At 35.8% G+C, this 26,125-nt stretch overlaps 1 protein-coding gene across 10 annotated transcripts in view; it reads left to right on the top strand.

Moving 5' to 3' along the window:
• MLIP (muscular LMNA interacting protein) overlaps positions 1-26,125 on the top strand; it is a 295,954-nt gene that overhangs the window by 167,894 nt on the left and 101,935 nt on the right. For 7 of the 10 annotated variants that reach the window (XM_062187543.1, XM_062187550.1, XM_062187551.1 and 4 more), the window contains 4 exons: positions 2,190-2,261; positions 20,190-20,255; positions 20,339-20,422; positions 20,550-20,609. In XM_062187543.1, coding sequence (XP_062043527.1) covers positions 2,190-2,261; positions 20,190-20,255; positions 20,339-20,422; positions 20,550-20,609 — 282 coding nt within the window. The remainder of the gene's footprint in view (positions 1-2,189; positions 2,262-20,189; positions 20,256-20,338; positions 20,423-20,549; positions 20,610-26,125) is intronic. The other 3 variants (XM_062187546.1, XM_062187549.1, XM_062187545.1) reach the window with 2 other exon arrangements.

A 26,125-nucleotide genomic window follows, 5' to 3' on the forward strand; every position in this document is an offset into this window, starting at 1 on the left:
TGAAGTAAATACTTTGTGCATCAGCTGCTGCCTCCCAGCATATATATTAACAGGGAGCTGATGGTTAGTTATTGTTATTACTGAACTACTATTACAATGAAATATTTGCAAAAGCATTATGATTATGAACAGTGTTCTATGTTAGAGTCTGTTTACCTATTTTTGTATAAAATTCCTCTTTTATAGAGAAAAAAATGGACATTGGATCAAGGCAGATTCTTTTGGGCTGTGTGGTCTTCGACAAGCCACCTGACCTCTGCTGTTCTCAATAACTTCCATTATAGGGCTTCAATAAACTTCAGGGAGGCAATAATGCAATTTTCCCAGTAATAAATGCCCATAAAGAGATGGCATTTCATTTTCAACTTCAAAGCATCCAAATGTGTTGTTGTTTAGACACCCAAGCAGTGTAGTAAATGTAGAAGGTTAGGGCTTGAATGGACTGAGATACCTCCTATAATTGCTACTTATATAGCAGATGGGTATGCAGAACCAAGCAGAGTTGAGAGACTTGCAGAAGGCCACACAATTCTTTATAAGGGGAGGAAATCTCTTTGGAGGAGAGAAGGAAGAAAAATAGTAAGCATTGCAAGTTCACTCTTTGGGAAAAAAGCACATACCTTCTGAGACCTTATACATGTATTGCTGAGTGTATGCTTATGCCTGAGTGCTCATGTGTATGGATAAGGACTGCAGAAAGTTCATGGAAAAATTGGTTAAAAGTTTAACGTGGTGCAAAAAATTTTTGAAACTCATGCATTGTTTTTTATACAGGACATATAAAATGCATATTTTATATGAACTTTTTTGAACACCCCTCACATATGTATGTGTCTGTGTATGAAGGCTTGTGAGTTTGTGTGTGTAAGTAAGCAAATGTGTATGAGTAGTGTGATAATCTTGCTTAGGTGGCTTTCTGTGTCATCTGCTGGTAGCTTTCTGTGTTACTTGCTGGCATCCAGGCCTCAGGTTGCTAATTCATTTTTATTCTATCTAACACAATAGACAAAAAAGGGAAAAATGTAAAAATATTCTTTGCTTCTAGCTGAACACTGACATTTTACTCTAGGTTTGGCACTTTGATTTTTCTCTACTTCAATGTCTTTTTAAGGGAAATGTGTGTGTCAGCCTCTTACTTTCATCACACCAGCTGAAGGAAGGTGGCTTCAATTACATCTATATAACTTAAGATTTAATTTTATTTGACTACCTTGCCTTCTGTGAGCTCTTTGGTTTACTTTGCAAAGGACTAAGCCATGCTGGGGCTCTGTGCCACTTTCCCTGCTGGCTCTGGGCCCCTGGGGACACTGCCTAAGGAGCATTTGAAGAGATAGGATCAGTATTTAAAATTAGCTTTTGATTGTGCATTTTATCCTGATTTATAGTTTCCTCATGATCATCTTCCTCCTTTACTTCTTGACAAAACTGATCTATAATACTTCGTGTTTTGAAACACGGAATCTTTTATCACTTGCTTCAATCACATAGCTGTATTAAAAAGTGCAAAAGATGATCAGGTTTTAAGAAATGAATTTAAGATTAGGGGATTCTACTTATCGATAATCATGCTTCAGATAAACCTCATTGGCTATGATACTGTTACTGCACAAAGCTTGGGACTTGTACTTCTTGATTTTCCATTTGGAGCTAAATTGCTGATATCATTTATATTACAGTTATTGACTATATTTCCACTTGTTAACAAACCAATGTTAAATTTTATCTATTCTGATATTTGTTTTTTTTTTTTTTGAGTGATATGAAATAATGTGTCAAGATCCTGATTAAATTTATTGGCATAACAGTTGTTAATTAGAGCATTATAAACAAGGAAGATATCCCTTGGAGAATCAAAGCAAAAACCCCTCTTTACTCATTTATAGACTAGTATTTCTACAAGAGAAGGCTTCTAATGAGAGATTTATGGGTAGTTTTATGGTAATGGATGTTTTTAAGTTGTGAAACTGAGTGGCAAACAATTGCCTGTAATCTCTAGGCTGATATTTTACTGTGACATTTCTTTGTTTCTCATTCTTATAAAATATTAACATAGCTAACAAATTGTTTAAGCACAATAATTCTTCTCCATTTGATAACATTTCACTTAACTTGGCAAACAACTGTCTAAAATTGTGTTATATTCTTCCTCCTTTTCATCTCCATCTTTGCTTTCTGGTTACCCATTCTAGCAATACAAGATCAAGTCAAGCTACAAGGCTTTTGCAGCAATCCCTACAAACACATTGCTTTTGGAACAGAAGGTCAGTGTTGACTCAAAGCAGAAAGAATTTTATGCTTCTGATATAATTTTTATTATGTTTTATGTTAAAATATCTGTTGGGGAGATTTCTGTTTTGAAGTTCTGTCATTATTAATATAAATAGTGCTCTGAGTGATGAAAGCATCTTGGTTAATATAATTGAACACATCATTGACTTATCACTTAAAGCTGAATATCAGCTTCAAGAGGTTAAGTTGGCTGTCAGGGAGCCTTCAGATTTGAATAGACCCTTGCCTTTGTAATTTTAAACAGTTGTGATTAGTAACGTTTCATATTGATCACAGTGTTGAAGTGAAATTGGGGTCATGTGTGAACAATTGTCCACCTTAGTCATTGACAGGTAAGACTCTATTATTAGTAGTGGCTTCTACCACAATGCAAGTATTATGCTGATACTCAGATATTTCAGTCGTGTGCCCAATTTAGCTGCATAGTCCCATCGTGGGCTAATCTCTTCATCAATTCTTTCCAGTCACTGATCCTACTCCATGAATGGGAGGAAGGATCGAAACCACTCAGAATGACCCAGCAGACTTCACATGGCTCCAGGACAATTTTGCTTTGCTATTAGTTCATTGATCTTAAAATTACAGAATATTCCATCAGTAGATAAATTAAATTAAAGCATGATACTTAGTAAGAGCATTACCTATGCCTAATTGAAAGCCAAGTGAAGGATTCATATCAGAATTATAGTGAATCAGTTACCAAATTTTATATATTATTTTTATGATGACTTATTTAGCAATTTATGTCTTAGTGCATTAAACATATTTTTATATGTAACTATAATTTTTGGGTACAGTTAATATCATGTTTTTCAAATGCTAATCTTTATTAATCAGGTGGTATTTTCTTGTTCTTTTAGAATAATCTGGATAATAAAATCTTTGATCTCTGGTTTTAAAAGTAGACTAATTAGAGACAGATGCTAAGTAGCATATAGATGAACATTAAGTAAGTAGCTTCTCTTATAATTCGAGTCTCTGATAATAAATCTGTTCACATGTGAATATCTATGTTATATAGATATAAATATGAATTTGAGGGTTACTGGGCTACAGAAGAATATATTTTTTCTCTAGTTTCTGTCCTGATTTTTAGCTTTTATAGCTTGTTAACAGATGAATGAGGCCTAATACACTGATTTCAGGAGACTTCCAGAGGAAGTGGGAAGTAGCATGTCCCCAGTTGCCCCTTATTCCACTGTCTAGGGACACCATGGTGACTCATGGAGGCAGTGTTTTCACACCACAGACTCCCTACCCACTTCAGTGGTACATTTTTGGGATCTGGTCATTTGTGCTTGCTTTCTCAGATATAGATGAGGGATCTGAAAGTAAGACCTGAAACTATAGAAAATATAGAGGATAAGAAAGGGGAAACACTCCAAAGCATTGACATAAACAATGATCTTTTGAATAAGACCCAAAAAAGCATAGAGAATAAGAGTCAAAGTTGACAAATAGGATTGTTTCAAACTAAGAATCTTTTGTACTGCAAATGAAATATTTAATAAAAACACAGGTGACATAATGGGAAAGAAATATTTTCAAACTATTCACCTGATAATGGTGTTATACCCAGGATATTTAAGGGAATATATAGCTCAAGAAATTCAACAACAAACCAAACAGTAAAGAAATGGACAAATGATTTGAATAGACATTTTTTGAAAGGAGAAATACAAATGGACAATAAATACATCATGAAATGCCCAGTATAGCTAGCCATAAGGGAAATGTAAATAAAAAAATACAGTGAGGTGTCATCTCACACCGGTTAGAAAGATTATGATCCAATCCTTGTCCTGACTGTTGAGGAACAGCTTACTATTTTATTCTTGTAAGTATTTCCTTTTTCTAATTAACATCATTGGTTGAACTCTTTAATTAACATACAATTATTCTTAGGTACTTAAATCCAACTGAAAATTGATCCCTGTTAAAAGTAAGAGTGAGAATAAGAAAGGGAGGAGATGTACAGTTCAGCACACGCTCCCTTGGACTTACCCCTAAGGGTAAAGCTAAAAACTTGCCATGGGACTCCAAATCCCATTAAGTTGACAGGTATCAATGCTATCTTATTAAAGTGATCAGTTTAAGTTCATAACTGATCATAAAGATAGGATTAAGTGTCAAAGGGATCACATAAATAAGACCAGTGTCTGCAAATAACAATTGATAGAATTAAAAAGGAGAGAACGATCCAACATGGGAAGTGGGATACACAGCAGACTCATAGAAAAACAAATGCCCTAAACAGCACTCTGGCCTGAGAATCAGACCTTAAAGCATTCAGATTTGTCTAAAAAGCCCATGAGAGTATTTCAGGCATGGAAAGCCAAGACACTGTGGCAAAAATGACCTAAATGAAAGATCTCTGTGAATGAGATCCCAGTGGAAAGAATGGGCCATTAAAGAAGGAGGTACCTTCATCTGAAGGGAGGAGATAACTTCCACTTTGATTATGGCCTTGTCTAAATAAGATCAGTTTGTGAACTCAAGAGGCTTTCATAGTCTTGGCAGCTCATGACAAGAGCCTCAGGTGATTACTGACATATGTAAGAGTGTCAATTGTTAAATCAACAACAGGAGTCACCGTGCACTTGCTCCCCATGTAGGACCTCTGTCCTTAATGTGTTGTGCTATGTGAGTTAACAGTAAAACTAATCTTCAAACAGTACTTTATACTTTGTGTGTCTGTGTGGGTGCAAACTGTTGAAATATTAACTTAGTATAGAGTCGATATTCTGTATACAAAGATAATTAAAAATGAATCTTAATGAAGAATGGGATGCGAGAAGGGAGTAGAAGATGGGATGATTTGAGGGTGGGAGGGTGGTTATGGGGGGGGGAAACAGTTATAATCCAAAAGTTGTACTTTCAAAATATATATTTATTAAATAAAAGTTTCCTATAAAAAAAGAGAAAGATTATGTTCCATAGTAAAAAAAATAGCAAGTGCTAACAAGATGTGAAGAAAAGGAAACACTGATATACTGTTGGTGGAATGCAAATTCATACAACCATTATGGAAACAGTATGGGCACTTCTCAAAACACTTGGAAATCCATCTGCCATATGACACAGCTATTGTACTTCTGGGAATATAATCAAAGGAAATGAAGTCAGCATATGAAAGAGAAACCTGCACTCCCACATTTATTGCAGCCCAATTCACAATAGCAATAATACAAATTAACCTACATGTTCTTCAGCTGATGACTAGATAAAGAAAAATATATATATACATATATATATGCAATGAAATATGACATGGCCATAAAAAAGAATATAATTCTGACATTAGCAACAAAATAGATTATTATGTTAAGTGATATAGGCTGGACACAAAAAACAAATTCTACAATTTTCTGTAGTATGTGAAAAAAATATATATGTTTATATTTCTTACATAGTAATATATCCTTTCCCTCACCTTATGGTCTTTATCATGAATCTCATAATAGGTCATCTTAGTGTATCCACTTTCAAGAAAAACCGTATGTATATGTGTATAATATTTACATGTGAAGTTATCATGTCCAAATGTTTAAAGTTGTATCTATATATGCTCACTAGACTCTTTTTTATACTTCTCTATATTATTTGAAATGCTTTAAAAGAAAAAAAAAACTAAAATGAAAAGATATGGGGATATCTGTCTCCCTCAGCAGTGAGACAAAGAGACAGTAGCTTCCTGGGTCAAATTGTCCTGCCTCCAGCTTATTCAACCTAACCTAGCCCATTCTTCTGTAACTTGATTGAACCATTAGATTAAGTCCCTATTTAGAGAAGTGATAGTTAATTTTTACTGAAAGTCTTCTGTGAGACAAAGGTGTCAGCGCTTGTTTCAGAATCTGTACACCAGTTCTTTTCTCTTTCAATTCACTGGACTACTGAGATTATAATATGTATTTTTTGTAATTAAAAATGGAGAATCATTTAACTTCCAGATTTATCGCAAACCCATTACACAAGTGTGCATGGTAGTATTGTGTGTATTCTATCTGATTCAAGTTCATATGGGAAAATCTTTGTGTTTTTAATTTTAAATAAAACATTATATGAGGAAATTGCTATAATAATTTTTGTTACAAAATGTAGATATTATTACATCTAATAAAATAATGTTATTGTCAGGGAGATTGGATTATTATATAAACTCTTGTGTAGGTCATTGTTTCTTGGTCAAGGTAAATTCGTTTTGAATCATAAATATTGGAATTACTCAAAGTTCACAAGATATGATGTGACTTTTTTCTTTAATTCCCTCATATATTTCTACTTGTTTTCTGCTGACTTTAACATGTTATGTATTCCTCAATCAGAATTTTTACTAGATTTTTAAAATAACCAAAATCTTACCTAGATTATATATTTCCACTTTAAATAATATGTCTTAAATTATATTATGTTACTCCTTTCAGTGTTGTAGTGTAGAAAAATAAATCTGGCAATTTATTCCTTTTTGTCCATCTGTTTATACAATAGGATTTATCTTCATCCTATGAAATTGAAACTAAAGAGATTTATTTATGAATTGATTGGGGAAATTAGGACTATACTATCAGAAACTCACATATCTTGGGAATACTCAACATTCTGGAATACTTTTAGTTACAGAAGGTTTTCTAAGATCCCTTTGATAACACAAATAACACCACAGTTAAGGGGTAGGGTGATACTACAGTCTCATTATAATCCTTGGTTAAGGCCCATGCTGTCGGATGCCTTAAAGACAGAACTAACACATATAATTCAAATCTTACATATTTAAGCAATTAGTTCTCTCCCAAGCCAGATTACACCTATGGTGGATATCTTATACTACATTCTGTTATGTAGCATGGAGTATAATTAATAAGAAACTAGAATTACTTTTTAAAAATGCTATTTTAAATGCTATATTTTCTCCAGACTTAAATATAGGCATCCCTGACATTAACTTATTGAATTGGTTTCAGCTTTGATCACCCTTGGATGGAGCCCATGATTTCCAAACAGTGTGTTTTGTTGGCATGGACTTGAGGTTTCTGATACTTTTGTAATTTATAGGCTGCATCTAAATTTACATTTTTCATTGATTCTGTCCACTAGTTTTATCTCTATTAACCTTTAGGAAGGAATAATTTTTAGCTTGTCTTAACTAAGGCTTTGTAGGAAGACATAGATGTAAGGCATCATATTTTACTGTGCTATCTTTAGTGCCTTTGGCTTAAGCTCCTGCCAATAATTTTTTTCAAGTATGATTTGAGATGAAGTACAACGCTTGTAAGATAATCAGATCAGATTGTATTTGTTACTGTTCATGAACTTTGTTACAATAGGTTTAACAATATACAGAAATCTGCAGATATAGACATTACTTTTAGTCTTAATGCATGTGATGCTGTCTTTTTTCATATACTGTTAAAAGTCTCTCTTATTGAGTAATTTCCATTTTATCATTTAGTAGGCTAACCATAAACAGAAAGTTAAACTGTTGAACAGATAGAATATTCTAAGTAAATGGTGTATTATTTTAAAATTTTTACTTATTTGAAAGGCATAGAGAGAGACAGAGAGAGAGAGATCCATCGACTGGTTCACCCCACAAATGCCCACAACAAGCTGGGTTTTGGCCAGATGGAATCCAAGAGCATGAACTGTATCTGGGGTTTCCCCTGTGGGTGGTAGGGACGTAACAATTTGAACCATCTGCAGCTCCCTCTGTTGCATCAGCAGGAAACTGGGTCAGAAGGGAATCTGCAACTCAAATGAGCACTCTGATATGGAACGCAGGTGTTTTAACCACTACTCCAATGCCTGCTCCTGGATTATTGTTTTTGTTGTGCAAAGAAAGATGTAGAATGAATATCCACATGAAATCAAGTGATATACATGTTTATCATCTAATAACTGACTAATATTTTCTGTGAAAGTTTAGTTTTTATTTTCTCCCTTGATGTCACTTAAGTTCTCTGTTCCCTTCCTCCCAGGTGTTCTTCAATATAAAATTAGGATTGAGTTAGGTGCAATTTTCCTTACAAATGGCATTTATGTCATTTTCAAGATATATTTAGTTCATAAGATGCATGTGTTTGACAGAAGAATTCTAGAGAAGCTCAATTTTATATATGTCAAGTAAAAATTGCTGGGTTACTTAAATGGAAAGTTAAGGGATAAATTCTCTTTCTATTCTAGTGGGAAGAAGATAAAGAATTACAGTATTTTTAAGACAATACTAAAAAGTGTGGCATAAAAATAGAAAGGCAAAGTTTTGATATATCTTGTCAGTTGTCAAATCAATTTATTCTGTGTAGCCTGCTTTAAGTTTTTAAATCATGACATGGTAAAGTACAGTCTGATTAGACATATATCCATGGGTGAGAGTATTTGAGGATCTCTACATGTCTCAAAAATTTAACAAACTTGGTCGTTAATTTAACTCATGGCCTATAATAAAGAGATATCACTTAGTCAAATTTAATACAAGAGGCAAATGCGTTCCTTATATCTTTAGCAATGGAGAAGTGTCCAGGACTCAAACCTATGCTAACTGGCTCTTCTCAGGTTTTCTCTGCTATGTGCATATCTCTTTACAACAATTATGGTTTGATAATTATGAATATTTACTGGTATCTTTCTCTATCATGAACTGTTTGTGGGACCATAAGTAGATTTTTGTTAAGAGTTCATTAAATGAATAAATTTAGTTTGTAGCTGGGTAGGTCTCTAAAATTTCCAATTTTATTCCACAGGATCTTAAAGCAAATTTTAGCTCATAGGCCACAATGATAGTGGCCTAGTGTACTACATTTAGAATGATATTAATGAAGAGCCTTTCTTTAGGGCAGAGTAAGGCTTATCAATTCTACCTCTATGGAAAAGCTATAAAAGGCCTCCTGCTTAAAGGGAAGTAAATTGATTTTAGACTTGGCACCTTTTGGCAATTTGAAAATACAATCACAGTGGATACCATATTGAGTACCCTAGAGTATCAGACACCGGGCTAAATGCTTTATCATCTTCACAATCCTGTGAAGAATTGAATGCTCAAAGAAACCAAGGAAATTTCCTCAAGCAGTAGGGCTAGCAAGTTGCTGAACCAGACTTCAAATGAGATCTGATTGTCTTTCAGCATTTTCCTGCTCACTAGACAACAGTAACATTAGATAGCTAAAGGGAAATACTGAGAAAGTGATGACATTTATATTGCTTGTTTTCATTACTTGGTATAGTATTTTAAATCCTCATTACATTAGAACAACAAAAAGATGTTGTTTGATGAGGAAAACTGAAAGACAATTGGAAATAATTTATCTCTGAGAAGACTTGAATGAGCCAAGGATTATAAACTGGCCCAATTCCTTAAGGTATTGAAATACATGAGGCAAATTACAGTGAAGGAGGAGCCAATTGGAAATAAACAACACCCTTTAGACATCCTTAATTAAATGGAGGAAACGTGGATTCTCTTGCCTTGAGCTTTGAAGGAATGGGTTTCTAACGCATTATATATATATATTTTGACTGGCAGAGTGAACAGTGAGAGAGAGATACAGAGAGAAAGGTCTTCCTTTGCCGTTGGTTCACCCTCCAATGACCGCTGTGGCCGGCGCGCTGCAGCCAACGCACCGCGCTGATCCGATGGCAGGAGCCAGGTGCTTCTCCTGGTCTCCCATGCGGGTGCAGGGCCCAAGCACTTGGGCCATCCTCCACTGCACTCCTGGGCCACAGCAGAGAGCTGGCCTGGAAGAGGGGCGACCAGGACAGAATCCGGCACCCCGACCGGGACTAGAACCCGGTGTGCCGGCGTCGCAAGGCAGAGGATTAGCCTGTTGATTTGCGGCGCCGGCCACACATTATATTTTATATTTAGATCTTTAAAAATTTTTGTTAATGTAAAGAAACCTGTTTCATGTATCTCATAGGTACAAATCTTTTTTAAAAAAGCTTTATTTATTGTTACTTGAAAGAGTTACAGAGAGAGGGAAAGATAGAAAGGGAGGTCATCTATATACTGGTTCACTCTCCAGAGAGCCACAAAGGCTAGGGCTATGATAAGCTGAAGCCAGGAGCCAACAGCTTCTTCCAAATCTCCCACATGGGTGGCAGGAGTCCAAGCACTTGGACATTCTTCCTCTGCTTTTTCCCAGGCCATTAGCCAGGAGCTGGATCAGAAGAGGAACAGACAGGACTCGATCCAGCACCCATATTGGATGCCAGCATTACAGGTGGTGGCTTTACCCACCACACCACAATGCCAGCCCCTGAAACTCATAATAATGCTTTGCAAAGATTTTCTTTGTGGGAGAAACTGATATTCAACCCTTCAGGCTTTGGAGACTAAACCACTCAGTTCCTCAGTTCTTGAAAATTTTAAATCAGTCGTATGAAGATAATATACTGGTGAATATTACTATGTCTTCAAAGAAACCATACATTTATTTACCTGCAACCTTCTTCAGAGCTGAATGTTACTCAGACCTGAATCCCCACCAAGTTAATCAAAGTGATGTATAGTTTCCAAGATTATGTCCAATCTTACAAATGGTCTTGTATTAATCAAGTTAGTCTTTTATAATACTCAGGGGATTTAATCTATCAATAAATATGACATTAAAAAAACTGTAGGGATATTTAGGTTTAGTGTGAATCATTTTGGAGGGATTTCATTTGATGTTAACAAAGAGTAACCCATGCATGAAATTTTTGAAATTAAATTCAATAGATATTTAGGCATAACAAAATGTTTGAGTCTTTTTAGATTACTCTTCCTTTGAAGACAGTTTACTTTCCAATTAGAGTACAAATGATTCATTTCATCTTCAAATTTTTAGACTGAATTCTATTTTGTAAGACTGATTTCATTGATATAACTAAAACAGATTTTCATTTTTGTTAGAGATGCTACTTTTACCAGGAGGGCACCTAAATGAACAGAGTACCTGAAATGCAATATATTGGAGTGAAATAGACATTTTGAGATTCGATGATTATTTACAGCTTGTGTCTCTTCTGTTGAGGAACTGTGTTTATTTTTTTTTCTCTTTGTACTATTTGTTGAGCTCTTTTACATAGTGTAGGGTTAACTATATGATCATTAAGTAAACTGAAAATCGATCTTTGTAAAAATTAGAAGTGGTAATGTGAGAGGGAGGAGGAGAAAGGGCTGGAGACTGGGCAAGAGGAAGGGTAGGGGGGAAGTGTCATTATGTTCCAAATCTATATATATGAAATACATGAAACTTGTATAAGTTAAATAAAATTTAAAAAGTAAAAAAAGAGAGGGTTATCTACTACAATTTGTTGGCATGTTTTAACATAAAGACAAAAGCATGACTTCTCAAGCTTTTTCATAGTCCCTGGCTCTTAATTATAAGGTCGTGCTAAGTTTGAAAGCTATTTTTTGCTAAAAGTCAGATTTATTAGATCTCTTTTCAATAGCTGGGAACCTAAGTTGGTTGCTCTGAGGAAAACGTGAACACGCCTTCAGGGAGTATTTCTGATAGCTTATATTAAGATTCTCAAAGGTAAGATTCCGTGATATCCCAATTGTGCCTCAATTGTTATACTTCAATTTGATGGGAAGTATATTTCTAGTAACAATATTTTATTGGAGAATATTTTGAGACTGTCATCTAAAATAAATAAATCTAAAGAAGCTTTAGTACAATCCTTTCGTCCAACTTGTCAATAATTAATCTAGAGTGTGCAATTTGTGAATAGAGACTTAATGTTTGTTCTTTTATAAATTTTTAGACCACAGAAAAGAAGCTGCTTTTTATGGCTAGTAGAAAGAATAGATTAAGATGACATATTTGACAAATAACACCTAGTCAATTAAAAATCAATTTTAATAATTTCCAGGGCTATTTCAGCTTACAAGAAACACCTCACCTTCAGATTTTAACCCAATCTAAGTATTTGCACATTTTAAAGCTTTAAATAATCCCAGTATCTTCCTTACTTTCTCAAGGAAATTAACTTGGTAATTTTGATATTCTTTAAGTAAAATTCAATATTTCAAACTGCCTAATGAAAGTTGTCTTTTCCTGCAGTAAGTTTCCACAGTCCATCCAAAATATTAATTTCATTTGGGCTTGGCTGAAATGAAAAAAGAAAAAAATCTCATTACAGCAATACTTGATCACAGGCTCAGATCTTTGATGATAAATAAGTTTAATTGTAATATGAAAAAGAAATAATTTATTAGTTATAATACTCAGAGTTTAAACCACTTCACTTGAGCTCTACCCTCATCCTAATGGGATTTGCTGCTTCTGCTTCTCTGTCTGCCCTCCAGCAAAGTTTTATAAGGACCTGTTCCTGGGCTGGCACCACGGCTCAATAGGCTAATCCTCCACCTGTGGTACCAGCACACTGGTTCTAGTCCCAGTTGGGGCACCGGATTCTGTCCCAGTTGCTCCTCTTCCAGTCCAGCTCTCTGCTGTGGCCTGGGAGTGCAGTGGAAGATGGTCCAAGTTCTTGGGCCCTGCACCCGCAAGGGAGACCAGGAGAAACACCTGGCTCCTGGCTTCGGGTCAGCGCCGTGCGTCGGCTGCAGCGCGCCAGCCGCAGCGGCCATTGGGGAGTGAACCAACGGAAAAAGGAATACCTTTCTCTCTGTCTCTCTCTCTCACTGTCCACTCTGCCTGTCAAAATAAATAAATAAATAAGGAACTGTTCTTGAACACGTGGCTCTCTCTCTTGCTTCCCTTTCTTCGCTCCTCTCTCCTCTTGGCTTGCTCGCTCTCTTCTCTCACCTCACCACTCTCCTCTCTCTCCTCTCTCTCTCTTACTCTCTCTTTTTCCTTCTTTGCCCCTTCTCTCCGGTCTGCTAGGTTTTCCCCAATAAACCTTTTCCCTTAAAAAAAATTTATTGAAGAGAATTCAGATCATATTATTTTGACTCGCTTATTTAACTCCTTTTTCTGAAGATCTTTTCTGAAAACCCATCTTGTTCTTTAATAACCTTGTAGGATATAAATGCTATTAAAATTTAATTATAATATAGTATATCCATGGTATATAAAAAGTGATATCATTAGGCTCAAATCAACAATGAATTGACTTGATTGGTGTGATGGCCAAGAATGACAGTATAAAGGAGTTTGATTTAGATTTTCAACATGAACCAGAATTCTCTAAGTAAATGAGAATAGAGGAAGGATGATCCAAAGAGAGAGTTGATACATGTAGTACAAAACATTACAAATTCAAAGAACTCAAGTAGTTGTGATTAAAGAGGACCATGCAAGTGAAGTGCCTATGCAAACATTGAGAAAAGCCAGAACAAACTTCTTTACTACATAATTTGTTCATGATCTTGGTCTTTAGTTTCTGACAATTCCCTTTGGTGTCATTATCAATGTAGTAGAGGTGAGGCCTAAAGTTAAGAGCTGATATCCTGTGCTATTCAACATCTGGTGAAACTGGAGAAGGCTCAAATGATTACTTCCAATTTCCCTTTCTCCACCCTGTTCCTGTAGATAGATAGGGTGCCTTAGCCAAACAATCTTGCTTATCAAACTTAGTGGGTGCTGTTCCTGCCCATGCCTTAGTACCATATTCCAGTTCCTCACAGAATTATTCAAGCAAGCCAATCACACCCTTCAGTAGGGGGCATCTTTGCCCACTTGATAATACAAAACCTGCCTCCCACAGCCTCTGGTTGTTCACTCTACTTCTTAGACAGCCTTGTGTGGTCCTAATTGAGCGTTTTCCTCTCCCACCAGGCTATAAGTATAGGTGACTGATAAATTATTTATTTCATTGACCCAGTGTCAGAAGTCAGTACTTGACCATCCCTGTAACAGTAGGCAAGGAATCCCTCCCTCAACAATAGGGTGCATAGGAAGTGATTAGAATTCCATGACAAGGAAAAAGTAAACCTTTTGATCTCAGGGTAGGCATTTATTTTATGAAATTTTCTGCTCACTGCAAATCAATTCTCCGGACTAATCATAATTTTAGAGTATGAAGGAAGAAAGCATAAGAGTTTTTTTTTGTGATAGGAAACAGTCTTAAGAGTTTCTATTAGGCTATCATACTTAGTCTTTGAAATTTTCTTATTTAATGCAGAGAAGTGGATTTTGAAACAAAGATTTCCACACAGGATTTTTCTTTATGAGCTACTACAGTGAGGGAATAGTGAAACCGCATCTTGTTAATGTCACTCTTCTGAATTCTTAAGGGTATATTCCATGGCTGCTTTGATACTTCTGAGTCAAGTTATGATTCAATCTGAATGGCAACGAAGAAATGAGGAATAGGAGGTAAATCTAAGAGAGTAGAGCTGTGTGTTGTTTTAAAAAGTTACATAAAGCTTTATAATAGAGAACTGAGTCTTTCATTTGTGTGTTTACAAATTTACCAGAGCATACGTATCCAGGTGATCATTTTTTCTCTTGAAAGTAACTGCCTTGAGGAATAAGCCATTTATTCTAATTAGTCTTCAATTACTTATCACAATTTTGGCAATCTCTTTTGTAATTGCCTTCAGAACTCATGGCTCACATTTTTTGAATAATCTTAATGGTAGATTGTCAAACTTTAAAAGAGTGGATTGTAACTAGGTATCTTGAAAAACTTATTGTAAACATTTAAAATGTGTGATCAAAATTTTAAAAAAACATCATAGATTAAACTATATGAAATTGCCCTCTTTGTCAATGATTATCAGTTGATATAATTCAATATAAAGAGGAACACATTTTAAAAAGTAGGGGAAACCCCAAACGGTCAAATATCAGCATCAGGCTGAAATACAGATATTTATCAAAGTGGTAATACTTCGGTTGTTCTGAAACTCTTTTTTTTTTTTGGATAGGCAGAGTGGACAGAGAGAGAGAGACAGAGAGAAAGGTCTTCCTTTGCCGTTGGTTCACCCTCCAATGGCCGCCGCGGCCGGCGCACCACGCTGATCCTAAAGCAGGAGCCAGGTACTTCTCCTGGTCTCCCATGGGGTGCAGGGCCCAAGCACTTGGGCCATCCTCCACTGCACTCCTGGGCCATAGCAGAGAGCTGGCCTGGAAGAGGGGCAACTGGGACTAGAACCCGGTGTGCCGGCGACGCAAGGCAGAGGATTATCCTATTGAGCGGCGGCGCCGGCCGTTCTGAAACTCTTAAGCTTACTAATGAGTATTGGTATTTACTGTCAGCTTGGTGAGGTGAGAGATAGACTGGGGATTGAATAAGGCAGAGAACTGAAATTTCACTCTTATCATGAAGCCAGGGTTTTTTTTGAAGGGTTACATTCTCAATTACAAGATGGGTGAGGGAAACAACAAGCCCATTTTCTCATATTAGTTTGGGTCTGGGTAGGAAAAAATAACTTTAAATATAAGCCTACCATAAATTTGGTTTGAAACATGAATTTATATAGTCTTTGATAAAGAAAGTATATACTGAAAGTTAAATTTAAATTAATTTGCCTGATTTTACTTCTGGAAATTGTGAAGTTGCTTTTATTGGACCAACTGTTTTGCAGATAACAATGATAAATTATACAAACTATAAAATAAAACTGTTTGGGGGTGGGCATTTGGTACAGCAAAGATGCTGCTTGAGAAGCCTGCATCCCATAGAAGGATGCCTAGTTTCAGTTCAACCTCCTCTGATTCTGATCCAGCTTCTTGCTAATTTTAGTACCCTGGAAGGCAGCAGGAGTTGGTTGGTGTACTTGGGTCTGTGCTACCCACACAGAATATCCAGACTGGGTTCTGGTTTCCTGGCTTCAGGTTGGCCCAGCCCTGGCTCTTGAATGTCTGCCTTTCAGATAAAATAAAAAAAAATTAAAAAATAAGCTGGATGAATGTACTAGACCATGACCAGGGGTAGGTGAAACTACAGTTGAATCAAAACTTGTTAGAAGAAACTGGCATTGAGTCAGTTTCTAGATTTTATGATTTTTTGTAATGGCAGCCATTTGCTTGCCATGAAGCAGCTAAAACTTAGGAAAGCCTTACAGATTTGTTGAATGTAGAATGAGAGATAGGTTGTAAGGTCACAGTGCACCTGAAAGATTGGGGCAAATCTCAGAAGGGAGCCTCAAATGTTACTTATAAACTATGTCCAAATCATGGGTGACTACTGAATTTTTCATGTCTCTGTTAAACCGAGGTGAGGATGAAATAACTGCATAGAAATTTTAGCTGCTGTCCTCCATCAGGAAAACAGAAAATTTGGCACCATTAAAAAATCAGTTCCATGTTAAAATTAAACATCCAAAATTATACGCTTCAGGGATCATAACAGAATCTGAGTCTAGATAACATATATAAAATATTCAGGTTATGATCTAAAATTTCTAGACACACAAACAGGATAATGTCAACCTTAATTAAGAGAAAATATTATTTATTGAAGTCAACCGAAAGATGTTCTAGTTGTCATATTCTGCTATTAAGGATTTGTAAGGTGATATTAAAAATATGCTCAAAGATATAAAGGAAAATATGCTTATAATGAATTATCAGAATTCTAAGCACAAAGTAGACACTCTAAGAAAGAATCAAATGGAAGTGTAGAGTTGAAAGATAAAATATTAGAATTGAAAATTCATTGGATTGCTTGATAGAAAATTGGAGATACAAAAGAGTTAGTGAAATTGAAGATAGATCGGCAGAAATTATCTGGGTTGAAAAATAGGGGAGATGAGAAAGACCAAGCAATTGAACAAAGTTCAAGTAATTTGTGACAGTTTAGAAATAATATTAAGAATTGAGACAACGGGGTAGAAAAGATAACTAATAGCTACAATTTTTCCAAATTTTGTGAAAAAATGAATGTGTACTTTCAATATAATTCTAACAAGTTTTAGTTAAAGAAAACTACATCACAATCAGACTGGAAAATTAAATATAAGAGAAAATTCTAGGAAACAGTCAAGAAAAAATAATATACTACATACAAATAAGTTAGCTTATCAGAAACAACGGAGGCCAGGTGAAAATGCAATCACGCCATTCAAATGCAGACAGAGAAAAAGAAAACTCTACATTCTATATCCTGTAAAACCACCTCTATGAATGAAGGCCAAGTAAGTGTATTTACAGTTATAATTTTTTAAAATTTAAGGCATATAAACTTCATGCTTTTCATAAATACAAATTTAGGAACATAGTGATTCTTCCCACTCACCCTCCCTCCCACCCACATTCTCACCCTTCTTCCTCCTTCCTCTCTTATTCCTATTCTTAATTTTTACTAAGATCTATTTTCAATTAACTTTATACACATAAGATTAACTCTACACTAAGTTAACACTTCAACAAATAATATGAAAAAAAAATGTTCCTCTACACTTGAGACAAGGGCTGTTCAAAGGCATTGCAGCTCAAAGTGTCAATTTCACTTCTATAGATTACCTTTTAAGTACTCTATCAGTTACCACAGATCAGGGAAACCATATGATATTTGTCTTTTTGGCTTATTTCACTAAATATAATACTTTCACTAAGTATTTCACTAAGTGTATTTCACTAAGTATAATATTTTTCACTAAGTATAATATTTTAACTAAGTATATTTTTCACTAAGTATAATATTTTCACTAAGTATAATATTTTCCAGTTGCATCCATTTTGTTGCAAATAACATGATTTCATTTTTTAACTGCTGTATAATATTCAATGGTGTACATATACAGTAATTTCTTTATCCAGTCTTTAGATGACAGACATCTGGGTTCATTCCATATCTTAGTTATTGTGAATTCAGCTGCAATAAACATGGGGATACAGATAACTTTTTCAAATGCTGATCTCATTTCTTTTGGGTAAATCCCCAGGAGTAGGATGGCTGCGTAATATGGTAAGTCTTTATTCAGATTTCTGAGGTATCTCCATACTAACTTCCATAGTGACTGTACCAATTTCTACCAACATTAGATTAGGGTACCTTTTCCACACTTCTTTGCCAGTATTTGTTGTTTGTTGATTTCTGTGTGAAAGCTATTCTAAAGGGGATGAGGTGAAACCTCACTGTGGTTTTGATTTGCATTTCCCTGATGACTAGTGATCTTGAACATTTTTTCATGTGTCTGTTGGCTGTTGGGATTTTCTCTTTTGAAAAATGCCTGTTGACAGCCCACGACAAGAGCCTGGGATGATCACTGACATCATAAAAAAATAGTGTTAATTGTTAAAGGAACAACAGTAGTCACTGTGCACTTGTTCCCCAGGTAGGACCTCTGTCCCTATTGAATTGCAATATGAGAATTGACTGCAAATTCTCTCCCCAAACTCTACTCTATATGTTGTGTGTGGATGTGGGGGCAAATTGTTGAAATCTATGATTAGCATAGAGATGGTCCTCTATATATAAAGTCATACTAAAAATGATCCATAATGAAGAAGGAGATGGGAGAGAGAAAATGGGAGGCGGGAAGGGAGCACAGTGGGGGGCATAGTGGAAAGAAACATCTATGTAAAAATAAATATATAAGTAAATAATTCACCATTGGAAAAAAATAAAAATGCCTGTTGAAGTAATTTGCCTATTTATTTAATGGACTGTTTTTTGTTGTTGAATTTCTTGAGCTGTTTATATATCCTGGATGTTGATCTTTTATCAGTTGCATAGTTTGTAAATATTTTCTCCAGTTCTGTTGGTTGCCCCTTCACTTTGCTGAGTGTTTCTTTTGCAATGTATAAACTTCTCAGCTTGATGTAATCCCATTTGTCAATTTTGGCTTTGATTGCTTATGCCTCTGGGGTCTTTTCCAAGAACCTTTGCCTATCCCAATATCTTGCAGGATTTCCCCATTGTTCTCTAAGAATTTGATGGTATCAGTTCAGAAAATTAGGATAATTCCTTAATATCAGACTTACACTACAAAAATGCTAATGAAAGATTTTAGGTTGAAGGGAATAATGCCAAATAGAAACTCAAAACCACAGGAAAGATTGTAAAGCCTGAAAATGTTGAATATATGGTTAACAGTAAAATTTTAAGTTTTCTTTAAAATACATATAGCTATTTACAGAAAAAAACACAATATAACAATGTGGTATTTATAGCATATTTAAAAGTAATTTATATGGCAATTAGAGCATAAAGACAAAGGAATGGGTTGAAATGTATAATTGTAAAATTCTTACACTTTTTGTGGAGTTTCAAGTACTTGGGTTAGAGACTAGTATGAAAAAATTTCAAGGCTGACTTCTAAACCAAATAGACTATATTGTTTTTATTAGTTAATGTAAACAGCAGTATGAGTCACAATATCCAAAACCTGATATTTTCATAGTTTTATATAACCATTGCTAATTTTCTTCCCACATCATAGATAGTGTAATTCACATTGACTCTTCTTCCCAGCCTCCACTTAATAATGACTCGATAGTGCTGTCTGCTTTCCTCTTGTATCTTAGTTATCTTAAGGGGAAAGAGATAAAGATGAAAAGTCACATATATTCTTAATCATTTTCTACCAGAAATCACATGTCACTGCTGACTGCATCCAACAAGAATCAGTCTTAACCCTACACCTAAATTCTTGAAGCCAAGAAAATCTTGTATAACTGTACTTAAGAAAATGAAAGTATTTGAAAATACCTAGTGCTGTCTGTGTCCACATGTTCAAATGAGTGGTACAAAAGAAAAGAAAAAGGCACACTACCAATTAAAAATTTCAAAATTATTTTAAAAAATGAAATAGAAAAAGCGGAACCAAAGTAAAATTAAAAATACCCTCCTTTCTTTATAGTAATACCTCATATTGGAGATACAAATTTCACAGGAATAACTGTATAGTTATGGAAAATGCCTTCATGTTAGCCAATAGTTCATCAAAATTCAAAGATTTTTTTTTCTTAGAAATAGTGTGATATATGGGCCTATCTTTTCAGATACTTTTCTATTACTTTTGCATTTGACTAGAATCTTCATATGAGAACTATTTCATTTACCACTAGGCACTAGATGAACCAGCCAAGACTGAAAGTGTCTCCAAGGACAGCACATTAGACCCACCTGTGGAGGTAATGACTTCAGATAACCCCTACTTTTGCTATGTGATCCTGAAACTCATTGCTAACACAGTACCTGGTTTCACTTCTTCCAGTTGTATTTTCCTGCACAGCTCAGGCAGCAAACTGAAGAGATCTGTGCTACCATTGATAAGGTCTTACAGGATTCCTTGTCTATGGTAATGCCTTAGACTAGAATGTGCAATTCAATCATTTGCTTTGCTTCTTCGCTTCACTTCTTGCTACTTTAGTATAATTCCTTACAGGCTTGTCCTTTTCTTTTCTTTCTTTCTTTGTTTTTTCCAGCATTCTTCTGATTCTCCTTCAAGGTCCCCACAGACATGGTTGGGTTCTAACACAATCAAAGTATGTATGTATTTAATACAATTTAATGACCATAAGAATTCCTAGATAGATGATTTTCACACTGCAAGTCAAGGCCACAGGGTAAATTGAGAAATTTATTCAGTAGTTTCAAACTATTTTTTTTAGCAACTGGCATTTAAAAATAGTAAAATATCAGAATGTATTCCAAATTGTGGTTGGAGGTATTATTGATATTTATTGAAATTTATTTACATTTACAGATAGAGATATGGTATACAGCTGTGCATGGCAAAATCTATTTCTAATTGTAGGTCAAGTTAAAAAATTTGACAATTTATTAGATTATGTGTTGTTTGTTGGCATTTTGTGATAATATATGTAAAATTTGTCATTTATTCTCATCTTGAACCATAGCTTCAGTATTTATGTCACCAATAGTACTTTGAATTGGAAGTAGAAAATGAAGTAGATTAAAGTAACATTAGTCTAAGAGCTTTAGCGTAGGTGTTATTTCTGGATTTTTTTTTTCTTTTTGGTGACTGATTTTGTTTCAGCATTCTTTCACTCAATCAGAAACCTGGATATTTTAGACTGCCAGAGTACCACTAAACTATTAATTTATTATTACTGAATAATTGTCTCCTTATAATGTAACCGTTTTCATTCATTGTATAAAATACTGTGTTTCTCCAAATTGTTTTTTCAATATTTAGTATGGCTCTACTCATCCAAATTTCAATATGCTTGTTTTTTTTTTCCTTTATTCATTGTTAGAAGATTATATTCTCAATCTTATTTTCCTTCCTGAAATTAATGTCATTTTTGCATGCCTTTTAAAAATGAAACATTATGTGTCTGCAGTATGCTTTAAATATACAGATTAAATATACCAAGATTAAAGAATTATGTTTTAGCAGAAATAACCCACAAAAGGACAGTTATAGTTTCTGTATTTGAAATAAGTTTTGTTGTACAAAGTAGCTTTAAGAAGTTCATGGAAAATGGACTTAAAACAAATATATTTTAGTGAAGAAATTTCAAAAACTTCATACATAGTTCCTTCATAATATGTTTCTACAAACTATTTTTGAAGATCTCATCTGAATTCTTTAAGCCTTTTAATCTGAAACTTTGATTTGCCATAGTTACCATACCAATTTTAAAATGTATTTTTCTTATTTCATTTTTAAAGATGTAGATAAGCCTTTGTAATAATAAGATGCAATGAAAGTAGTATTTAAGAATTAATATGTGAATAATTATACTATTAGTTTTAAAAACATTAATGCTTAAGGTGTTAAAAAATAGTTCATTATTCCATTAGGTTTAGGACCATTTTTTCATTCAACAAATATTAAGTATCTACTATGTCTGGAACTGTGAGGTGCTGCATAAATAGTCACGAGCCAGACGGAGTAATTTAAAGGGCATACTTTGGACATAGTGACTAAAAGAATTTAAGCTGAGATTCAAAAATGGAAAGGAGCCAGCCATAGATAGATCAGAGATAATAGCTTTGAAAAGCAGATTTAGTGTATATAAAGATGAAGAAAGCTAGTAGGTTTATAGTATAGTATGACTGGGACAAATGATGTAAAATATGTTGTAAAGGTGGACTACTGATGGTGATTTTGATACTCATTTGCCAGGGCATGAAATTTGGATTCTAAGGAAAATGGGGGGAAAATGGTAGCAATAATTATGAAGCCATTGAAAATGATCATTTTGGCTGTTATGAGGGGTCTGTTGAGCTGTGCGTGTGTGTGTGTGGAGGGGGTGGGAGAGTTGACGATGATAACCTGGATTGGATAGGTACAGAGAAACTAGAAACATATGAGTATGAGGTTTGTCATCAATTTGAATGTGAGTAGTGAAGGAGAGAGAATTGCAAATGAGCCACAAGTCTCTGCCTTGATTATAGACAGCAATTAAAGAGGTGCAGTGTGGCAGGGGGCAGAGGTCATGATGGCTTTGGACAGGTAAGTTTTAGGTGAATTTCAAGGATGCCTAAACCTAGGGGTCTGTAGTTAGTCTGGAAGTCAGCACTACATGGATGTTGTAAGTCCTATGCTGAACTCTAAGGAAGAAAACATTACAGGTTCAATAACGGATGTGGAAGAAGAACTAGCATAGGATGAAAGGATGATTGTGGTAAGAGGAAAATCAGAGCACCATAGTGTCCTGGAAGTTATAAGGAGAGAGTATTAAGAGAATGGAATTGTGTTGAATGCTTCCCAAAAAAGGAAAAGCTAAAGCTAAAGCAGTGTTTTATTCTATGTATGATTGTTCTCTGTGCCCTTTCATCTGAAGTCTTCAATCTTCTGCTTGCTTTCTGGGTACTCAGTCATCGTTATTTTCTCAAATCATTTTCCCCTAGAGAGCTTATAATACCAATTTGGTCACTTTTGATACAGTATTTCATGTCTCTTTGTCTTTATATCCTTCTGTTTATTGCTTCTTAATTCTTCCAGGAGGACTTGCTGATGTGATAGTCCAATTCAAGAATCCTATTCTTCAATTCTTAGCATTAAGTATGTTGTTACAGCACACATTGCATTTTCCTTTTAAAGTCACTTTATTGAGCTATAATGTAACCACAATAAAATTAACCCTTAAATGTACAGTTTTATGAGTTTTGACAAAACATACAATTGTGTAGCCACCTCTGTCTTCAAGATACAAAACCTTTCTGTGAACCCAAATTGTTCTCCTGTGCTCTTTTGTAGTATATCCTTTCCTCTCCCTGGGTGTTGGGCAACCACTGATCTTTCTTGTGGTCTTGTGCTTTCTTGTTTTCAAGAATATCATATAAATAGAATCAAATAACGTATAGTCTTTTGGGTCATACTTAGTAGTAGAAAACATTTGAGGTTTATCTTTATTAACTAAGAAATTAGTTTACTTCTTTTTATTTCTAAGTTATCTTCTATTGTATGTAGGCACTATATGTATTCATTGGCTGGTAGATGAAGGGATTGCTTCAAATTTGGACATAGTACTAAAAGATATTCTAAGAACATTTGAAATCAACCTTAGGCCTGCGCCGCGGCTCAACAGGCTAATCCTCCGCCTAGTGGCGCCGGCACACCAGGTTCTAGTCCTGGTCGGGGCGCCAGATTCTGTCCTAGTCGCCCCCCTTCCAGGCAAGCTCTCTGCTGTGGCCAGGGAGTGCAGTGGAGGATGGCTCAAGTGCTTGGACCCTGCACCCCATGGGAGACCAGGAGAAGCACCTGGCTCCTGCCTTCGGATCAGTGCGGTGCGCTGGCCGCGGCAGCCATTGGAGGGTGAACCAACAGCAAAGGAAGACCTTTCTCTCTGTCTCTCTCTCTCTCACTATCCACTCTGCCTGTCAAAAAAAAAATAAATAAATAAATAAAAAGAAATCAACCTTAAATGGATGTATGCTTTCATTTCTCTCTCTCTCTCTCTCTCTTTTTTTTTTTTTTTGGACAGGCAGAGTAGTGGACAGTGAGAGAGAGAGACAGAGAGAAAGGTCTTCCTTTTCCGTTGGTTCACCCCACATTGGCTGCTGCGGCCTGCACGCTGCGGCCGACGCACCGCGCTGATCCGATGGCAGGAGCCAGGTGCTTCTCCTGGTCTCCCATGCGGGTGTAGGGCCCAAGGACTTGGGCCATCCTCCACTGCACTCCTGGGCCACAGTAGAGAGCTGGACAGGAAGAGGAGCGACCAGGACAGAATCCGGTGCCCCGACTGGGACTGGAGCCTGGTGTGCCAGCACCACAGGCAGAGGATTAGCCTATTGAGCTGCGGTGCCAGCGGTCATTTCTCTTGACTAGATACTTATGAGTAGATTGACTTTTTTTACAGTTATTTTTTTTTTAATCATGGATCCTCAAGTTTCTTGGGTCATATCAATTAACTTGGCTGTTGTGTGGCTGGCGTCTGTGGTGGCAGACAGTGGAGTCTGGGGCATAGGATTTGCTAATTGTGATGTATTTATTTATTTTTTAAAAGATTCATTCATTTGAAAACTGGAATTGCAGAGAGGCAGAGAAAGAGAGAGAGAGAGAGGTCTTCCATCCTCTGGTTTACTCCCGAAATGACCACAATGGCTGGAGCTGGGCTAATCCTCAGCCGAGAGCCTGGAGGTTCCATTGGGTCTCCAATGTGGGTGCAGGGGCCCAAGGACATAGACCATCCTCTGCAGCTTTCCCAGGTACATCAGTAAGGAGCTGGATTGGAAGAGGAGTAGCTGGGACTTGAACCAGCACCCATATGGGATGCCAGCACTGCAGTCGGCAGCTTTACCTGCTTAGCATTCTCAAATTTCATTCTGTTACTGCAATCCTCTGGTTTCCTTACCACTGATGTCAAAAATTGTTGTGAGAAAGAATATATAAACACACACATCAAAGACTATAGAACCAGACACACAAAAAGAATATATAAACAAAACTATTTTGAAATACTAGGCTGTGAAAGGAAGAAGGAAATTGGGGCAGTAGTAGGGTCAAGGAAGAATTTCTTTTGATTTTGAAGCTTAAGTTTATATATTATAGGGTTGATTTTAGAAGAGATAATGGTACTGCCGTGGATTGAACAGACTTGGCTCCTCAACTTATGCAGATGCTGAAATCTCAAATTCTTGGGTTAACATTTAGTGGATTAATGTTAATAGTTGGTGGATGAAGTGGAGGCTTGGTCCAATTATGCAATGTAAATGTGGTGCTTTGGGAGGTGATTGGATTGAATTAGGTTGCTAGAGTGGAGCCCCTAGAATAAATTATGAGAGCAGTATAAGGCAAGACCACATGCAGATTAGAAGGAGTATGTTCCCTGTTTTTCTGTTTCCTGACTCACCATGTGATCAATTCACTGCATACTCTCTGCCACTGCCAGTTTCCACCAGGTGCCAGACTAATGGGGCTGCCTGATACTGAACAGTGAACCTGTGAACTATAAGCCAAAATAGACATTTCTGTTCCCAGGAAGCTCTTAGTATTTTAGTTATAGTAATGAAAACTGACTAATACAGTAGCTTATTATACAGAAGGGACTACTGAAGGGAAGAACCTATAGCTTAATTCAAATAAATATCTGTTACACTGTGAGCATGCTATCTCCTCTTCCCCACGTTTATATGTTAAAATAACCATCAATGTGATGTACTAGCAGGTAGGGCCTTTGGGAGGTGATTAGGTTATGAAGATATAGCCCCAATAAGTGGTAAAAGGGCCCTTATAAAGGAGGCCTGTGAGAGACATTTTGCTTCTCCCTCCATGTGAGTTTGTTTTAAGAAGGTACCATCTATGAACCAGAATGTGAGCCCTTGCCAAACACCAAAAATGCCAGTTCCTTGATCTTAGACTTTCTTAGACACCAGAATCATTAAAAATAAATCTCTGTTGTCTATAAGCCAACTATTCTATGGTGTTTTGTTACAATAGCCCAAATGGCCTAAGACATTATCCTTTGCTAAGAAGCTACAAATGTACTCCAGTGTAACAGGACAGAAAATAAAGGACATGAAAGGCAGAGGGACAAGAATATGTTGTTTGATAATGGAAATATAAGGAATTTCCTAACTAAGATCC

Source organism: Lepus europaeus, chromosome 3, assembly GCF_033115175.1.
Source record: "Lepus europaeus isolate LE1 chromosome 3, mLepTim1.pri, whole genome shotgun sequence".
In the NCBI taxonomy this organism is placed as follows: domain Eukaryota; kingdom Metazoa; phylum Chordata; class Mammalia; order Lagomorpha; family Leporidae; genus Lepus; species Lepus europaeus.